This window comes from Lissotriton vulgaris, chromosome 4_1 (genome assembly GCF_964263255.1).
Source record: "Lissotriton vulgaris chromosome 4_1, aLisVul1.2, whole genome shotgun sequence".
Lineage (NCBI taxonomy): Eukaryota > Metazoa > Chordata > Amphibia > Caudata > Salamandridae > Lissotriton > Lissotriton vulgaris.
The window spans coordinates 1,869,049,224-1,869,066,805 of record NC_141691.1 but is presented as its reverse complement, the minus strand read 5'-3'; the positions used below and the strand labels follow the sequence as shown (position 1 = coordinate 1,869,066,805).

At 40.3% G+C, this 17,582-nt stretch overlaps 1 protein-coding gene across 1 annotated transcript in view; it reads right to left on the bottom strand.

Annotated features, from left to right (window-relative positions):
- Nucleotides 1-17,582, bottom strand: part of FER1L6 (fer-1 like family member 6) — a 755,805-nt gene that overhangs the window by 91,029 nt on the left and 647,194 nt on the right. The window contains exons 37-38 of the mRNA XM_086966191.1: nucleotides 5,972-6,070; nucleotides 359-600 (exon numbers count right to left, since the gene is read on the bottom strand). Coding sequence (XP_086822317.1) covers nucleotides 359-600; nucleotides 5,972-6,070 — 341 coding nt within the window. The remainder of the gene's footprint in view (nucleotides 1-358; nucleotides 601-5,971; nucleotides 6,071-17,582) is intronic.

Here is a 17,582-nt window from a genome sequence, read left to right as displayed (position 1 = left end):
ATGACAAGCTGGCATGCACTTTGGTTCAAGGTGGCCATCTTGTAATGACTGTTTACCATTGAAAGATTGCTGCTGCAGATGCATGCACATTCTCTGCGCCAAACTTGTAATGTTATTTCTTAAACTAATAAAAGAAATACCAATAAAATATTGCTCTTGCACATCCATCTAGGGGGAAATAAGCATTGGCAAAACCAAAAGGTGTCCCCAGTGCATTATGTTGTGTTTGCCAATACTTGGGTTCGGTATACTTATACATTATAAGCAAACAAATAGTTTCTATCTTTGAACTAAAGCATGATGTTGGGTGATCTTGAAAGTAACACAGAAAGACAACGTTCCGCGCTCGTTTACTTACCCAGAAAGTCATCCGAGGAAAGCCTGTCGAAATCCCAGACCTGGAGCAAGAGCACCGCCGGAATCTTGCGTTCTGTCTTTTCTAAAGAAAATATATTTTCTCTTTTGCTGACAACCATTTGCTTTTCTGCTGGCATATAGAAGAAAGGGTAGACGAAGCGCCAGTTGAAGTTTCCTTCTCCGGTTAGAGAGTTGTAATGGACGTCTGTCTCCTGACTGTCATCCTCGAGTCCCTTCAGCCACCTATAAGGATAGGTTTCTCAAGTAATTAGTAGACTTACACACCTCTTGAATAGTAATACATTTGTCCTGCTATTAGATGATATGGTTACAAATGTATCACCTCAACACTTTGAAGTGTTCACTTCGAAACTGAACATATTTAGAGTGACTCTCTCCCAAAAAAGCAAAAGGCATTACAAATTAAAAGAGGGCTAGCTCAGGACAAAATAGATAAGATAATTAGAATAAAGGCAAACAGAAGAGAAAATGCAACAGGCAAAAAGGTCAAAGAATGCAGACAATAAGAAAATAACTATTGGATACACAATAAAACAATAAAAGAGGAAAAAGTAGTCACAAATGAAAGTGGGAAGTAAAATAATTTTCAAGGAAAACAGTCGAATTCATGAGATAAATTCATGGTGAAGTTAGTACGGAGACACAAATTGCGATTGCAATAAAAGCCCTATTCAGGGCCTAGTTACGACTTTGGCAGTCTTGGAACGAGGCTGCCACACTGCTCCAAGACTGTCAAAGCTGTACTGACACAGCCTGCCAGATACAACTTTTTTAGTCTCTGGCCGGCGGTTTTTTGGTGGTCCCATGGCAGTGCCTATGAAAAAAGCACTGCAACTGAGGCGTCAAAGCAAGTGTCCGCACAACATGGAATGATGCAGTCCATGCCGTGCAGGAACTGGGGTGCATGTACACATGGGGGCACAATATGGATGCACCCCATGGGCCTGAAGCAACAGAGGGAGCTTGTAGACCCCCTATGTTTACTCTTCGCCACAGCTTTCATGGCTGGCTCACCACCATGAGAACCGTGGTGGAGAGGAAACTCTTAATATGCTTGGCTGTGCTGCAGTGGTACCATCAAGCATATTGCTGCCTCAAGAATACCACAATACTGCCAGGGATCTCTGATTCCTGGCAGTTGTGGCGGTCCCATGGCGGTCTGACTGCCCAACTTGTACAAGGGCGATTGGAACGCCAGTGTAGCAGTGCTCGTACCACCACTGTGGCTCTAGCGGGCCATCGGACCGCCGTAGGCATGATTAGGCTTCTAGTCTCCTACTATAGACATTTTTTTTTAAATTGGTGGTTTAATGGTCTTCATTGAATGTTTTCATGTCTGTGATATGAGAGGCCGTAATGCAAATACATAGTTCAGAGTTATAATTGTACACAAATAGAAACTGAAGGAAATTGAAATAAATTCTACTAGGGAAAGCCCATTTAGGGTTTGCTTCTGCAAGTGTGTACTTACCTATTTTTGTGTGTTATGTACTGCTATTTTGTGCTGTTAACAAGGCCCTAAAAGATAAGGGTTATGTATGTAAACAAAAAAGCTACAATGTGGCAGTGGTATAGTCCAGCGAAAAGCCATGAAGAATACGGAGAAGAGAGGCCCCCAGTCACTGCTAACATACTGTTTTACTTGCATTATTGTACTGAGGTGAAACTGAGTGAAAGACATGATCAGTTCTGAACCCCTTCCCCATCAGCCACTGGCTGTCGTCTAAGGGCAGGCACTCATATTATGTATTATGTTTCCCTCTAGGCTTCCAAAACAACCTCAAATCTGTTTCCTGCCCTTGTGTTGATGGACATTCAGGCCAAACTCTATAAAAAAAATAATTATTTAAGTATTACATACAATATGCCAAATTCTTCTTACTTCCTTTTTTAGGAGGCACTCATATGCTAACCATAGAGATGCATACAGGACCCTTCCTAAGTTAACAGATGAAGAACTAATGTTTCGAGTGAGGGCTTTTTTAAAAACTGCTGTCCGAGCATGTAACTCGACGATTACTTCATAACTTTATTTTATTTGTTCTGCACTGCACTGAAATATTAAAAATTCATCTTTTTATGAATATTATGAATTGTGTGTTCTGATGTATTATTGTAGGACTTTGCTCTTTTATGGATATGTTTTATCTTAATAAAGTATGATGAAATATGACGAACACAGCATCTTCTCTCATCTGTACCAACCACTGTAGTATGTGTGACCTATGGGGAGGCGCCTGTAAATCAATGTGTAGATCTACAATTTTCTTAGACTTCCACGTGTATTTTTTAAGCAGTTAGGAAAGCAGCAGAATTCAGAACCCCTTGCAATCGTTGTCAGAGTCTACGATTCCAAAACGTGCATATTTGTTTGTGACTATGGGTCACCTACATTAGTTCCAATTAAACGTATGTCTAAGCCCTTGTTAAATTCTGTTATGTGTGGTAAGTGATGATACCACACATTACACAAGTAAGAGTATTGAGGGCGTCACAACTACCGAATATTTTCCCAGGTGAATTTCGGCAGTCAAACCTGCTTAAATTTATTGGAAGAAAAATACCTGTCAAATTCAGAGACCTGGGGAATTTGGTGCGAAAAGCACCAGTTCCACATGTAAATCCCTATTTTTCTTCACAAAACTCAGAACTGGAGGTATTTTCCCCACCTGGTGAATATCTCACATCTAAATAATGCTATTTACCAGGAGGGGTAAATACCCCATTCAGGGACATGTTGATAGGGGCCCGGGGGAATATTAGTATATTCACTTCATTATATTAGACAATGACAGCGTCTGCCTCATGAGGTACAGTTGACCCTATTAGGAATAAAAAACCTTCATCATTACACAAAGGACTCTCTAAATGCACCGATGATTTTACTGACTTGTTCTCTTGCTAAACACATGCTTTATTTAGACAGCACTGATCTGGTTAATGATACAAGAATTAATTTACTTTTCAAGATGGAGACATGGGTCAGTTCCGCTTCAATTCCTGACACAGCCATGGCTGTCCTGCAAGGGTACAACATTATGCCTTTTGATTGGGTCGGTTGAAGGGGTGGAGTGCTTGCTATTATTTTTACGGATTCATTTTAGTGCACCACTTTCCCAGTTCCTGAGCTTGTAGGTGCATAAGGTTGTGTTTTTTGCATAAAAACCTCACCCAACACCGTGTTCGCTGGAGCCTTCATTTATAGTCCTCCAGGTCTGGCTACTTTGTTTAGTTATTCCCTCAGCACTGCCTTTGATTCTCGTTGCACTCACATTCCAGCCTCGCGGTCCTTGGAGACTTCAGCCTCCATGTTGACACGGAGGCTGATTCTCAGGCGCAAGCTACCTTAGACACCTTTTCAGCGCTTAACACGAATAGATGATCACAGTATGCATGTGGCTGGTCGTATACTTGATTTGTTTGAATGAACAATTTGCCATTGCTCATCAACAATCAATTTGTCTGGTATAATCCGGCTATTTCTCAATTTTTTGGTTTGGCTGATTTCAATTCTGCAAACATTCTTCTGGGGAATCCCTCTAAGGCCCCAGTAAGCTTGTAAGCTAAAGAATACTGCCCATTGGTTCTCACCACTTCTAGTTGAGAACAAAAGTGTAAAAACATTTGACGCAAGTGGCGCAAAAATTGTCTGCCCATTTAATTATGCCCGAAAATTACAAGCAAGCTTTAAAGGTTATAGGAGATCCATGAAATTGGCTCAATCTGATTTCTTTACCTTACGAATTGACTCAGCTGGGAAAAGAACACGTGAGATTTTCAAAATCGTCTAACTTTTTCTACAGCCATAAGCCTGTAATTCAGCTATTAGTCTCTCACATTAACTAAGCACGGATCTCCCAGATTTATTTGATACTAAAATAAGACAGTTTAACCCTATCACTCAGGACACTTTTTCTGAAGCTGTCTCTTGGCCCTCGATATCCTCATCTAACTCATCATTTCATAGGTTTAAACCCATCACTCATCAGCAAACTAAACTTGCTATAATTAGTTGCAAATCAGGATCCCCATTGGATCCCTGCCCTCTGAGTGTGTTGGCTAAAGCGATCGATGTCATTAACCCTGTGATAAATAAATTATTCAACACCTCAGTAGAATGAGCCTATTCCAGCTATTTAGAACAAGCAAAGGCAATGCCCCTTTTGAAAAAGCCTTCTGCTAATCCAGAAATTCTTTTCATCCCATCTATTTGCCTCCTGCTCTTGCTAAGACCTTAGCAAAAGTGGTTAATGTCCAATTATCTGACTACCTGGAACAAGCAGGTTTTCTGCACATTTCACTATGGGGCTTTTGGGGCTTAGCAGTGCAGAATCTACTTTGCTGGAAGTGTTTCTGACTACATCAAAACAGCTCTTGATAAAGAGGAGAGAGCAGCCCTCAACCTTCTTGATTTGTTGGCAGCCACTCCTGTCTGAGTTAGGGACTTGCTGTTTGGTGCTTAGATGGCTCAGTCTTTTTTGTTGGACATACAACAATCGGTCAGTTTAGCCAATTTCTTTTCGGGCAATACACGGCTCCATTGTGGTGTCCCCCAGGGATCTTCACTGAGTCCTACCCTGTTTAATGTTTATATGTCCCCCTTCGCAGTACTGATTGAATATTTAGCAATTACGGTAATCTCATATGCTGATGATACCCAGCTAATTTTCTTGAAGGACTGCTCTACTAACACTCCGGCTGCTTCTTTTAAAATGTGGCTAACAAAAGTCGTTAAATGGATGCATAACAGGTTGCTTAAATGTAACTCTGATGAAACAGAGATCTTATCTTTTGGCTATAGAGAGAATTTTCCCAAGTTTTTCAGTCTCTGATTGGTGGCCTGAAGACTTGCCTACTCCACCTGCTCCTGTATCCACTGCTGGAAATTTGAGTTTCAATTTTGACAATAAGCTGTCTTTTTGTCTCCAAGTGCTGGCAGTTACTGGCTAATGTTTTTCTATTTTTAAAGCTCTAAAACGATTTCTGTACCCAGAGACTGGCAGTGAACGTAAGAGCGGCGGGGTGGGGGAGCGGGAAGACAACAGACAATGATGAGGGAGAATAAAAGAAAAAGAAAACTACTTACCTTGCGCTCGCCACATCCTCGACTCAGTGATGCAGTGAGCGTAAAGTAAATGGTTTTCTCTTTTTATTTTTTTTTATTTTCCCTCATTGTCATCTGTCGACTTCCTGACTTCCCACACTGCATCACCCCACTGCTCTTACCTACATTGGCTGTTCCTGCCTCTTTCTTTGCAGGCGTGTAAATCAGTGGTATCCCTGGCGGTGCCTGCAAGGCACCGTCACCATATTACAGGCCTTTTCCGCCCGGTAGGCAATCGGGCGGATTACTTACCGGCGGAATACTGGCAGACGGTCTTTCCGTCCGCCTGGGTCCCCACCGCCATCGTAATATGGCGGGGGAAATGTTAGGCGGGCGGATCGCCACCGCCATACGGGCGTTGGCTAATCGCCCGCCATCCTAATGGGCCCCTAAGACATAACTTCATATAAATCACCTCCCTTTTTGTCTTTGTTCATGAACAAGACATGCAGCGATTAACTTATTTTAAACCCCACTGATGGAACTCACCCTTTAACATAGATGTCGCTTGATCTTTGACCGGTAAATATGTTCTCATCCTCTAAAACAACATCCTCCGTGTTCCAGATTATTATTCTCAATTCGTATCTGAGAAAACAGAAGGAGAAATAATTTAACAAAATGAATTTATGGACAATCAACTGTGCCGCTGGTGTCTTAATAAAAGAATCACTGTTCTTATTCACAGGTTTATGTACACACCAGCAACATATACAACCAGTCAATTCGACCTCCATGATCCTCAAAGAACTTTGTTTTTGCAGTATGATCTTAGAGCAAAGTACAGCTGGTCACAAAATGAACAATTCATAATCATTTTATATTCACCTTGTGTAAAATGCTCATAAAAATATATGATTCGCATAATTCAGAAACATTTGACCATAAACATATACTTAAAGTGTAAGCAAAGAAACTACTCATGGAGAAGTGCCTTGGGAAAAAATGCAATTAACCCTGCATTTACAAATGTGCACAACATCAGTGGAACAAGTGTTCATTAGTGTGAGAAAATCGGAAAAAAACATTGCTACTTCCTTTCGACTTGCCCCACATGAATTATTGAATTTCTGTCTTATTTTGCCACAAAGGCAGCAAAGTAACCTGTCCACCAAACTGTTGGTCTGCTCACTCTCTGATGAGTTGGACAAACTGACATGTTTCTTTTAAATCATTAATCAGCGTCGGTCCAGTCACGGCTGGTATGATTCGCGGGTGGGGGTTATGCTTGGATGGGTCGTGGTGGGGTCTAATATAAAATTACAATTTAAAAAAAGTTAACTTAACTTCTCTGGCCCTGTCCTGCATTGTCTCTGCTCCTCTCCTGCTCTCCAGGAAGCAGGCAGGCATCCTCCCCTTCCCTAAGCCAATCACAATGCTGCAATGGTTGCGTTGTGATTGGTCGGGACACCGACCAGCCAGACGCCTATGTGGAGTCCATTTTTTCCATGTAGGCTGAATGCAGCCTACATGGAGAAAAGGAACAGTGCGCATTACTGGTTTGGTCGGCCCCAGATGTCCGACCCAATAATCAGCGTCCTCAGCAGTGGGCAAGCTACTCCTCCCCTGCCCTAGATCTGACCCCCACCAACCAAACACTTCTGCTTTCTCGCAGTGCGAGAAGCAGAAACATAAAATGGTAGTTTTACCAATTTATGTTTCTGCCTCTCGCCCTGCGAGAAAGCAGTGGGGCGACGCTCCTCTGACCTTGTGGAGGGGCCTCTCCTGCATCCATCAGATTTTGGGCCATCAGTCCTTAGATGATTGACAGTCGGGGGTAAACTCTCCGACTGTCATAGCCATTATTTCTTGTTTTGTTGAAAAACAAAGCATGTTGCTGACTGGTAGCATGAAAAATGTCGACCACTCAGCAAAGCTGCTGTGCCTTCAGAGAAGTTGCTGTGGTGGTAGCCCCTCTGAAGGCACAAAGTTCACTGCCAAGCCGGGGGAGATCTCTAAATACGGCGAATGGTTATCCACAGGGGTGGTAGAGGTTATGACAGCCCACCATCATTAATTATATATATAGCCTGGTGCAAGTGCAAGACCAGTTGGTTGCAAATTTTATTTTTCCTCTGGTTATTTGGTCAAATGTCGTTTTTGCATTAGTTGGTGCAAATTTTGCAACCAAATTTCGCCGGAACGACTTTAATCTATGTAATCTGGCTCAGGTTAATTTAGGACAAATTTAAACAGAACCTAATAGTTTGTTTCTTGTTTATGAAGCACCCAAGCCATTGTGTGGCTATTCGCTATTTTGGGCCTGATTAAGATGTCGGTCGGAAAGCCTCCAACCACTGCTCGGAGGCTTTCTGACTGACGTGGTAGGTTTAAAATCTGACGCCTGTTTTATGATGACAGCAGTCAGAGTTTAAACCAGCTGAGGAATCCAACGTGGTTCGATGGGTTTAAGGAGCCCATTGGCCAGTCGGAAAGCCCTCATAATCCCTTACGGACGGCTTTTACGCTATCGGGATTATGATGTCGGTTTCCGACACTCAATCCATGTTGGCCTTTCCGACATGGGTTGGCTGTAGGAAACTGACTTTGGGGCCCCCTCCCCCCTGGCCCTCTGCATTCAGACCTTGGGGTCACCTATTGAGCCCCCCTAAACAGTCATGGCGCTCACGGTGCCTGCCACACGGTGCAGGAATGTTTAAAAACAGGGATGTTTAAAAACTTCCATTGTTCAATGGGATCTTGTGCTGTGGGCGGTTTCAGCCTGCTGCACAATTTCCTATTTAAAAATGGATGTTTCCGACTTCACCATGTGCCGTCGCATCCAAATAATGATGTCGGAACTGCCGACCTGTTGGTTCCCAATCCGCAATGGTGTCAGTCAGAGGCAACTCTCTCAGACATCGTAATGAGGGTCTTTGTGTTTGTAGACCCCCACTTCAATTATCTGTCCAGGACTCTTCCTGTTTTATACATGCAAACTAGTTCATGATGCACTTTTCCCCCTTTCTCTACCCACTTTTCTACACCATGGCCAAAAAAGGACTGCACATGTTACACACATAATGTTCTCTTTTGTGACTCACTTACATCAAGCAGATTTATGAATGTACATTACTTTGTATGGCTAGACAACATTATCAGGACATTAATATAAATTACATGTAACAGGATTTGTCACGTAATCTATTAACTACCAGTAATTTAGGGTAAATGAACTATTTCAAATTATAAAAGTAAAATAAGGGTTTTTTTGTACAAACGAAACCTAATGTGTGCACTGGACATTCAGTTCTCCTTTCAACATATGGTAGACCGTAAAACATACAGCAAAACATGCAGGGACATCAATGGATCCACTAATAAATAGCAGTCACAATGAAGGCATTTTGGAATAGCCACAACAGAGAGAGTGAAACATGCTAATGTTTTGAGAGAGTTGTAGTTTGCAGGGCCACCATCATCATTTCCAACTACAGATATTCAAATTATTTCTCATAGGTTGAATGATTACCATATATATAAAAAAAATCATGCAAATAAATTCAGAGAAAATGACATTTTCGGATATTCTTAGGAACAGGAGGGAATGGAAATCTAATTGTTACGCTTGAATGAAGAAAGGGAAAAGCTAAATTGTTAAACAAATTTGATTTCTGTCACAAGGCGGCTTTTTAATTTGGGAGCTGGTAGTACACCCACCAAATTAATAAACACAATCTGATTGGGTGACAAAACTAATCTAAGTGAATCTGTGCACAATCTCTATCAGCTGTGGGACAAACAGAAGGAATTCCCCTGCTAAATGATGTTAGATTCAACTAGGGCCATACAGCATTAAAGTTAAGAACACAACACAATAAAGGGGCAGATGTATCAAGGTAATTTCTAGTAGCAAACGCTGCGATTCGCAAAAAAGCAGCGTTTGCAACTAAAAATTAGCAATTTGGAATGTATGAAGCAAAATGCATAGCAAAATTAAGGAATAGCAAAATTTGCGATTCCTTAATTTTGCGTAAGCATTTAAGGAATCGCAAATTGTGATTCCTTAAATAATTTGCATCAAGCATTTCAAATTAGCAATTTGCCCTTAAGAAATCGCAAATTACCACCAGCTTGTAGTTGGTGGTAATTTGCGAATTCTTTTACAAATGCACTTTTTGGCATTTGTAAAGGTGCCATGTGGCGCTCATACTTGCCCTTAGGGCATGTATGTGCGCCATATGCGCACACATGTTAATTTCAGGGGTGCAGCAGGGTGTCCTTAAGACACCCTTGCACCCTTGAAATTATTCTCAATTTGCGATTAGCAAATTGCGAATCGCAAATTGAGAATAACTTCCCATTTCTTCCTTTGGTCCTCCTGGCCCATAGAAATGAATGGGAAATTATTCCTTAATTGCGATTAGCAATTTGCTAATCGCAATTAAGGAATTTTAAGAAATCGCTAAAAAATAGAGATTTTCTACATACATCCCAAATTGCAATTCTTAAATAGCGATTTTTAAAAAATCGCTATTTAAGAATCGCAAATGATGGTGATGATACATCTGCCCCTTAGTCCCTAAACAATTCAGAAAAAAAGAAATATGTACAGAGAAAAAAGACACAAAAATATTTAAAATTAGGTAAGAAGAAAGGAAAATACAGAATGTAAATTTCTATGGTACAAAGCACCAAAATAACACATTACACCAACTGGAATTCACTGAATGTGGTTGACCGGGACCAAAGGCACAATTGTAGGCTGACCACAATGGAAAAGAAGTCAGTTACTCAATAAGGATCACATCACTCAAAGATTTTTATTTTAAGACTTAAACACCTAGGGGCAGATTTACCATTCTTTCATGCAACGCAGCTCGGAAAAACAACTTGCAGCGCTGCATGCGTTAAAGGGAGAAGGCAGAAATGCTTTATATTTACAAAGATATGGAGCGTTTCTGCTCTCTACTTGCACTGGTGTACTGTGTGCTGTTATGTGCAGGATTTATTTTGTGCAGGAAAGAACACCGTCCTGCACAAAAACATTTCTTAGAGGCATATTCCTCTTTCTATGTGTGATGCAGAATGCAACACACATGGAAAAAGGAACTAACAAGAAAAAATAAAAACATTTTTCCTCATTACGCATCTGGCATTGCATCAAAGTACATGGTGGATGCACGGAAAAGTTCATGCTCCACCCATGTAACGCCTACCTGACACAAAGTAAAATAAGACAGCGCTATGCGCTGCCTTGCTTTACTTTGTATTTACTAAATCACGCAAAGTGACTTTGGGTGGCTTTGTAAATATCAGTTAAGAAATTTTCACACAAGGCCAACACAAGTCTTTAGTAAATCTGCCCCAGATGTTTCTTGAGCCAGGGCTCTCTCAGCTAGTCAGCGGGGCCTTCTTCAGAAAAGGGAGTCCTTTTATTTTTTGTGTTCCTGTAGTAAGTATCATGAAGCTAACTACTTGGACAGTAGTTCCAGTCCTAAGCAGATGTCAGGAGTGCTTGGGACTGTTTTCACTAGCTGCCAGGAAGTCTCCTTTCTTGATGTTCTTCCCAGGTCTATAAATGATCTAAGGAAGTAGTGGTGAGGTGCTTGCCGTATCTTGATTATTAGACTGTGATTAGAGAATTCCCTACTCCCAATCCTGTCAACTTTCTCTGGGAAAACACAGCTCTTTTTTATTATCACTTCTGTCTTAACTTACTTCAAAACATCCCAGAATCCCTCACTAACATGGGCCTCAGCCTTCCTCCACATTCAGTAGACTTGGCCTCCTATTAAGCAACTCAAGGTAGCATCCTCTGTTCTCATGGTGGACAGTCTGGTCAACTAAGAGTCCATGCCATCCAAGAGATTAGCCAGTAACATCCAGTCTTAGATGTGTATTTTAGTCTGGCTATAAACCAGTTTGCTCTCAGTTAGCACGAAGTTACTGTTTTTTAAAGTTGCTTTTAAGCCTCTATTAAAAATCTACTTTGATTAGTGGAGCCAGAGGGAGAGCTAAATGCTGGGGAATTGCAGGTGATTGGCAAGTAAGCAGTTCCAAAACCTGCCATTCTGACGAAGCGTTCCATCATCCTGAAAGTGGGTCAATTGAGTACTATGGGTATTGTGAGTGGGTAAGAGTTATTTACAGCACTTAGAAACTGCAGGCATGTGGTATGAAGCGCTATATATAAAACAAGTTCTCATTTTTGATAATTGAACTTTAATAAGTGGAAAATAAATTTAACTGAAAGCTCTAGAATTTTCGAATGTGAAGTTATAAAAATCAGTTTTATTGGAAAATGTAGCTTTACATACGCAATGGCAAATAGCTTTTTGCAACTGATCGGTGTCAGGGCATAATTTTCCTTACTATTTAGCATGTCCTACTTTTATGTATTTACCACACAGCCTTGTGGTCTTACATGACTTAATAGGAGTGACTTTGTTAATATGTAAAAGTAGAGTTTCAAATATGGCAAAGCATTTTTTTCTGCAGTTTGTCACTGTAGTGATTTTAAAATTTCAGTCTAGCAGGTGCACAATGGTGTTCACTGGAGCCATATACTTTGACTATATATGTGTGTGGTGTAGATACACTCTGCAATTCAAATATGGCATTTGATGTCCACGTCATTAGTGCATTGTATGTGCTAATTTACCATGGCCTCACTGGAATGTTGGGTGAAACCATTGTAAAGTAAATGTTTTATGGGAAATTTACTCACACTGTGGCACTGTTAGCAGTGCCATAGTATGCAGGGTCCTAAAGCAGGCACAATAAACAGGAACAAATAGGGAGACCATTTAAAAGGATGGCCTTTTTAAGTATTACTTAAAAACCATAGTAAATATTGAAATCTCCCCACTGTCAATCAACATAACTTTACAGGGAGATTGTGAGAAACTCCATCTTTTTGCAGGATTGCTCCCATGTGTGTGCTTCTTTATATTGCTGGTTTTGTAACTCTGCACACTGGCAATCTTCTGCCCAGTCTCAAGTGTGTGTATTCTGATCCTAAAAGCATGGCCAAATTGGATAAGCTACAGAAATGATGCACACTGTCACACATCTGTCCAGTCTGAAGTGTGTGTATTCTGATTCTAAAAGCATATTAAAATTGGCTAAGCTACAGCAATGACTCAACTGCTATTGTTAATATTTATTAAAATTCAATTCAATTATAAACAAAAAGTAACTTTTAAAAAGCAGACTTCGACTGTCTGAAGCTCCATTAAGTTAATTAGAAATTAGCCTGCCAGCAGATGCCCCATCAGTGTTTTCCCTTCACGAAGTGTGAAAGCTGCTCTTACAGCAGATACAATGGCTTATGTATTTTGGCAGGAATACCTGAGTGCGAGGAATGTCACTCATCCTCTCACAGGAAGGGCAGTTAGGAATGGTTCAGGTACAACATTAACTTAGAAGGAACCAGGATGAGGCCTGACATTTGCAGTTAAGTGTAAATTTAGTTCTGGGAAAGAGATTTCCTTTGATCCCAAAGTATAGTGTAGCAAGATTTGCACCAACTCAGTGGGAGAGGGAGCTTTTGCCAGAACTAGCTTGGTGTGGTTTAGAAGATAACTGTGCATCTCTTCATGGATACCCCTAGCTTTGCCACAAGCCTCCTCCAGGGGAAGAAAGATGTGGCCGTGTTGGATATCCCTCAGAATATTGCACCATCATTAGTTTGCAGAAAGGCAAACAGGATGTGTTGCAAAAGAGGGAGGGGTTGTCCCTGAGAACCTTGTTCCAAATGGCCAGGGAGAATCCAAGAAGCAACCCCACCCAATGGCTAGTAAATCCTACAAAAGTGATACTTTACTTCAAGCTCCTCCGAACACATTCTGAACCATTGAAAGAATAGAGGAGGACTGAACCTTCTGTCTGTAAACTTCATGGAGACCTGAAGGCAACTGGCTCCAACGTATACCAAGGTCAGAGAAGTAAACTGCTAGAGTCCTTTGTTGACCTCTTGTGAGGACTAGTGGGACAGAACAAGCTGCAAGAGGTCTTTTTCCCAGAGTGACCTGCTGTCTAAGAGCAACTGGATCCTGACTAGACCGTCTGCTGGCTTCTGCTGGAATGAATCCTGGCCCCCACAGGTTGTCCCAGAATCCTGGGAGGCTAAGAAGAGACCAAGAGGAACTCCTCCGAAAGTCTGAAATGTTGGCACTGAGAAGATTTTAGGACTTCTAAGACCTCCAGATTTTCATTGGGACCTCACAACAAAGGCATGCTATTTCAAGTGGACTTCGTCAAATACAGCTTCTTTGTTGCCCCACTGGAGGATTTTGCGCTCGGAAAAAGAGACTAAATCCAAGTGCAGAAATCTTGACTGGGCAAAGGCATGAAAGTATTGGACCGATGAGAGGACTTCAGCTGGTGTGAAACTTGAATTTTACCACTCAGAGCTTTTTTAGCTAAAACCAACAGCTTTGGCAAGACCTCATCTAATAGTTATCCAACTCCGAGAGGTATTCACGTAATACATCCTTCAATCTTGCCCTGTTTGAGTATTTCGACTTCCATAAAAAAGACTAGGTCAGAAGGTAAACACTTTTATCCGGATTGTCCACTTGGTGGATCCTACATCTGCTCCATTGTCAATAGCCTGAAGTCGTGCCCATGTCCTGGGCAACCACAAACAAAGACATCTTATAGCAGCTTTATTTTGACTTGGAACATTTTGCCCTAAAACTCTAAAAATTAATATTTCTGGTTTGGTTAATTTGTGTAGATTTTCTTATCATATTTTTACATTATTACAATACGTTTTTCACTATTTTTAGAAATTGGGTGTGGATTTTTTTATTGTGCTGTGTTTTGACATTTTAATTGTTATGGTACTGATAACTACAGACATTTACCTTTGTTAAACCTGTCCGCTCTGTGCCAGAGCTACCAGGGGCAAAGTACAGATTAATTTATTGAACTTCTGTGTTGGCCCTGGGACATTCTGGACGTATGACCTGGAAAAAAAGCACGTCCTCTTAAGCCTGATTACCCATTCTCTTACAGGAAAGATGGTAAAGCATTTTTATTTAAAAAAGGATTTGCACTGGAATTAGTGCACCACGAGCTAGAGGAAGTAATTTGGTCAGTGCATGTATGTCGGAAGAGGCTAAAGGTGCTCCAGGCATTAAGGGCTGCACCGTCCACTGCCTGGTATAGAGGTGTCGCTCTTTAATACTGATCGCAGAATATCAATGGTACTTAATATTGAAGTGAAAATAATGTGCTAAATATATATTTTTTTCATACCAGTAATAGCAACGTTTCAAATAGCTATTACTTTAATTTAGTAATTTTTTATGTTATTATTAGGTGTTTTTATGTTAACAACTTTTAATCCATTTGATAATTGCTTTTTTCAATCAAATCAGTCTTTAATTCTTTTAATGGTTTCCTTATTGGGAGGTCTTTTTTAGTTTTTTAAGTTTCATATTTTTTAATCTTTTTCAAATAGAATTTGTGATTGTAATGTTTCTTCTGTTGTTGGGTTTTATAAGAGTTTTAGGGGCCAGAAATGTTTTAAATCAATGTTTTTGTTTGGTACTTTTTATTTTATTACAACTATTTAATAATGTTTATGTTTTTAATGACATTTTAAAACCTATATGTTATTTAAATTTAATGTTCTATAATTGTTTTGTATGTTTATATGTGTTTTAGAAGGGGAGTGTTTTAAAATAATATTTTTTAAGTTAAGTACATTTATAATATTATATTTACATTTGTTATGAGCAATTAAAAAACATAGATATTATTTGATGTTGCGGTTTTAGAGGTGTTTTGGGTGAATAGTGTTTTAAAATCCATTTATTTTACATTGTTTTTCTTAATATGTTCATATCATTATATAAAGAATATAAGAAGCATTTTGTTTAAGAAATAATTTTCAGATTTTTTTCAATGTTATTAATATGTTTTTAAATTAACATGTTTTAGTTTCATAGTAATACATTTTAAATTACATTCTGAGAGTGAAATTATCATGTAAATATACATTTATATGCCAGATATTATTCGATTTTTAGTTATTTATATTTATATTACCCTACATGTTTTATATATTAATTCATTTTATTTCACTACCTTTTTCATTTAATAAATAATAAATGACTGATATTTTAATGTTTTCATTTTAGATTAAGTTAATGCATTTATTTATTTTTTCTTTAATGCTGATGATTTTGGACTCAGACAGTAAATGTGATCCCCCGGAGAGAAATAGTTTCTACAATGTCGTCTATTTTTGATTTACTTCATCTAAACCACTGCCACCAGAATCAATTTTTTCATCAATGTTGCTTAGTATGAAGTGGGAAAAACAATCTGGCACTGATCCCCAGAGACAAACAGTTTCCCCAATGGTGATTAGGTGCATAGTTTGAAGTCTGTGTAGTAAATCTAACCCTCAGAGTGAAACACGTTCCTCAATGTTCCTTAGTGTGGAATGGGGAGGGAAATTCTGACCTCACCTCCAAACCTCCCAGAAAATAATGTTGCTTCGTTTGGGGTAGAAATAGTAAAGTTGATCCCTCCTAAATCCAACACTTTCACCAATGTTGTTTTCTATGGAATGGGAATAGTAAATCTGCCCCCCTCCCAGAGCTGAACTCTTTACTCAAAGTTATTTAGTTTCACCAGTGGCCAACCTTTTCTATAATGTTGCTTACTTTGGAATGGGACTTTTAAATATGATGCTCCCAGACCACAAATATATGCATTTTTTCTGTAATGTTAGTTGGACTGGAGATACAGTAGCAAACATGACCCCATTAAACGTATGCATTTTCTACAGTCCTAGTTGGTTTGGACTTAGAATGGTTAATCTACCCCATCTCAATATAGGTTCATTTATAAAAAATTAAAAAAAGATCATTGTATTTTTATTTTTAGTACATGGGGTTTACAAAACGTTTTCATTTTTTTTATTTGATTTCTCTTATTTAATTAAATGTTTTATGTAAAAATAAATACACAATTTTTTGATCATTTGTAATTTGAAATAGATAAGGCCTCATTAAGATCTAATCGCCATTGTAGCCGGATGGAGATGATCCAACAAGTAGTCGGCGGTTCCACTCACCATATTATGATGAGACCACCGTGTAGGAGGTCAAAAACATGCCTTTTACAATTGCAGCCTATCCTGCTGCCCGGAAAAGGGCCACAGTACAAGCCACAGTAGTAAAATGCATAGTTGCAAACATCCATGCACCATGTGCCCGCCATGGAAAGGCTGTGGGAAATGGACATCGTAATTCCTACTGCGGAGCCTGCACAGACACTGCCTTCATAATAGGGATTACTGTCCAACCGCTGCCCTGACACACTCCTTGAGCCTGTTGGAGGAGGAGGTCTTTTCCCCCATCCTGTGTGCTCCGACAGTTGGTATCATAATCTGGCAGTTGGACAGTTGCCCTAGATGTTTGGCGGACCGCCACCGATGGCCTGTTGGTTGCAGTCCGCCCGACATCATAATGAGGGCCCTAGTTTTAAAGACTAGCAGTGGCGGTTTTACCATTAGGGCGTTTGGGCGTTGCCCCACCTATAATTATCAGGCAATTTATTTGAGCGGCGCGTAAATAAACGTTTTATAAATTAACGCGCCGCTCGAATAAATTGCCCGATAATTATTGCCCTGCGGCCGTAGTGTGTGTCATGGACATGGACAGTATGCACTGTCTGACACTGGGTGGCGCTGGACTGACTCTGTGCCGGCACAGTGCGCACTCACTGCGCATGTGGTGTTTGCCCGGCAGGGCTTCTTCAAATAGTAAACTATGTGGCTTTTAAAAAAATGACGGATTAGGGGTTTGCCTGCCTAATGCAACGTACCCCAGTGCTGAAAAAACGAACGACGTTTTTTTAAGGCTCAGACCAATCCTGATGCTACTCTCTTTAGAGAGCAGCTCTCCTCTAAAGAGAGCAGCATCGGGATTGGCTACTACTGTGTCTCGGCGCAAATTGGCAGCCATCAGTCTAGGCGCCAACGGGACCCCAGAGCAGAGATGGTGCGGACCCGGTCAAGTGAAGACAAGGTAAGTTTTTTATTTTATTTATTCCCACCCCCCTGGCCCCCACTGTGAGCGAGCCGTGACTGCTTCCCACATTAGTTTCTTTGTGGCAATAACGAGATCCTTCGTGG